The following is a 2,280-nucleotide window of genomic DNA, read 5'->3' on the forward strand; positions in this document are numbered from 1 at the left end:
GAATAGCGACTGTAGTTTGCTACTAAATGTGTCGTCGGTATGTAGTCGTAATATTAGCTACTTATTTACGACGAAAATGTTGCTACTAAATACCTACTACTTGGTTTTTAACTAACCGAATTTCGTTTAGCATTCTAATTTGGTTCCTGATTTTAGTGTAAAGAAAAGTACTAACAAAAACAAATTATATAAATCTTAAAATCCGAAGAACACATCAAAATAAAAATTCAAGTGCATACAAACATGAGTTTAAACACAACATAAGTTTAATCTTTCCAAAAAAAAACACAACATAAGTTTAAAGTCTTATAAAAGCAAGAGAGTTATAAACCTAAACAGGTTCAGTAGGTGGATGATCAGAAGCAATTTCTGTGGCAAGGAAAGCAAGGAACCTGTCGTCGGTTTTCAAGCTTGGTCCTTCAGCTTCTGTTCAGCATTTTCAAGCTGTTGTGCATCTGCCGGAATGAAGCTGAGGTTACTGTGTTGTGTGCCTTTCCCTTTAGCATACTCTTGAGGCTTCCAATACCAAACAGTGCTCCTCTAGGCACACAGGACCAACTATAGTATGGGCCATCAAACTTGTTGGTGAAGCACTTAGTAATCTGGCGGGAGAGTGAAGATTTGTCAAAACCAAACCTACAAAGACAGATAAATACAATTTCTTTTGTAACCTACAAGTTAAAACAATGAAGTCTAATAAATGGATTACGATAGTCCATGTGCTTAGTCCAAAGACAAGCCTTATCCTAAGACTAATAAACATCGTTCAAAGACTAAACTCATAGCTAAACTCACATCTCAATTCAAGCAAAACAAAAATCAATTCAAGCAAACTAATAGGTAAATTAATAGAAAGAACATATATTAACTAAACTCATAGCTAAACTAATAGAAAGAACAGATATTACCAAGTTGAATCCGGCACAATGAGGTCGGGATCAAGGAAAGTGATTCCCTTCGGCCGTGGTGCAAGTAGCAGCGAATTAAGAGCCTCCATTTGGTCTTCGGAGAGATTTGGTTCAGGGGGAGCTCCAAGATCCGAAATATCTTCTTCTTCTTCTTCTTCTTCTTCTTCTTCTTCTTCTTCTTTTTCTTCTTCTTCTATTGTAGTGTGTGAATTTTGTGCTTGGGAACTATGAGGAGATTGAGTTGGTCGTTGTGGAGGCTGAAGTTGTGGACTCGATCGAGTTATGAAATCCAGAGATTTCCGCGTTGGAGTTGGAGTACCTCGATTCAGAGACACATAAGGTCTGTGTTGAGGTGGAGGAGATTTGCCGGAGAGTGGGACTGTTGGAGCATCTCGGTTTGCAGAAGCTGCCGGGGAATCAGGACCACCCGCAGGAAACGCCAGAGAAACTGAGGCGGAGTTCCCGAACAGACCCATCGGAGGTGGGTAGGCTCTAAACGACGGCGGCTGATTGTTGTTGCGAAGAGGAAGCGGAGGGACTGCTTCCGTCGAAGCTCTCGGAGGATCCGTCGAAGGTCTCGGTATGAAATCATACCGAGTGGGAAGATTCGTCGGCGTTCTCCTTAAGGAACTGTTAGGTCTGACGAGGTTTCGCTTCCTCTTTCCAGCCATCACAATCAAAGAAGAAGAAGAAAGGAGAGTCGAGGCAGAAGAATTAAGAAGAATCAAAGGGTTAGGGTAGGTTGAAGAAGAAGAAGAATCGATGGAGAATAGGTTGAAGAAGAAGAAGGTTCGATGCGAGAAGAAGAAGAATGAAGAGAGTTTTAGCGTTTTAGGGTTAGGGGAATTGATTTGGGCTTTGTTGGGCTTACTTCAAATCGAGAGGCCCATTAAAATTGTGGTCCAATTTGGTCCAATTTCTAAGCCCATATATCTTAATATTTAGTCGGTAATCAGTAGTTCTTCAGTAGCAATATTTATTTAAAATTTCTTAAAATTCAACTAAGTTTAATAACACAAATAACACACCAAACAACATAATTCAACAAAAACTTATCGTAATTAGTGAGGTGCTTCACCTACCGACGAATGATTTCCATGTTTTCTAACCAACTTTCACTACTGTTTTGCTACTGTGGGATGACCCACCGACGTCAGTCGCAAATTAGTCGCAAACAGTGATGGTTTTACGACCCACCGAATTTAGTCGTTCATTAGTCGATACATTTACTACTGATTAACGACTACTATTTTCCGACTACCACTTCGTCGCATATCCGTCGTACTTTTGCTACGATAGGACCACTGTCGTATTGAGTCACTAAATACCGACTGATGTGCTACTAATATACAATAGTCGTAAGTCAGTCGTT

At 40.2% G+C, this 2,280-nt stretch overlaps 1 protein-coding gene across 1 annotated transcript; it reads right to left on the bottom strand.

The window, feature by feature from the left end:
• Positions 1 to 220: 220 nt before the first annotated feature.
• On the bottom strand, positions 221 to 1,643 carry LOC111830170 (probable serine/threonine-protein kinase samkC). Its single transcript, XM_023781784.1, has 2 exons — positions 909 to 1,643; positions 221 to 636 (listed from the first exon to the last, which is right to left on the bottom strand). The coding sequence occupies exons 1-2, from the start codon at positions 1,577 to 1,579 to the stop codon at positions 420 to 422; spliced, it is 888 nt and encodes a 295-aa protein (XP_023637552.1). The 5' UTR covers positions 1,580 to 1,643; the 3' UTR covers positions 221 to 419.
• Positions 1,644 to 2,280: the final 637 nt, after the last annotated feature.

Source organism: Capsella rubella, unplaced genomic scaffold (assembly GCF_000375325.1).
Source record: "Capsella rubella cultivar Monte Gargano unplaced genomic scaffold, Caprub1_0 scaffold_360, whole genome shotgun sequence".
Classification (NCBI taxonomy): Eukaryota; Viridiplantae; Streptophyta; class Magnoliopsida; order Brassicales; family Brassicaceae; genus Capsella; species Capsella rubella.

Coding starts and splice junctions, on each gene's coding strand:
- LOC111830170 (XM_023781784.1), bottom strand. CDS start 1,579: ATGGCTGGAAAGAGGAAGCGAAACCTCGTCAGACCTAACAGTTCCTTA. Junction 637..908: donor ATTGTGCCGGATTCAACTTG/GTAATATCTGTT, acceptor CTGTCTTTGTAG/GTTTGGTTTTGACAAATCTT.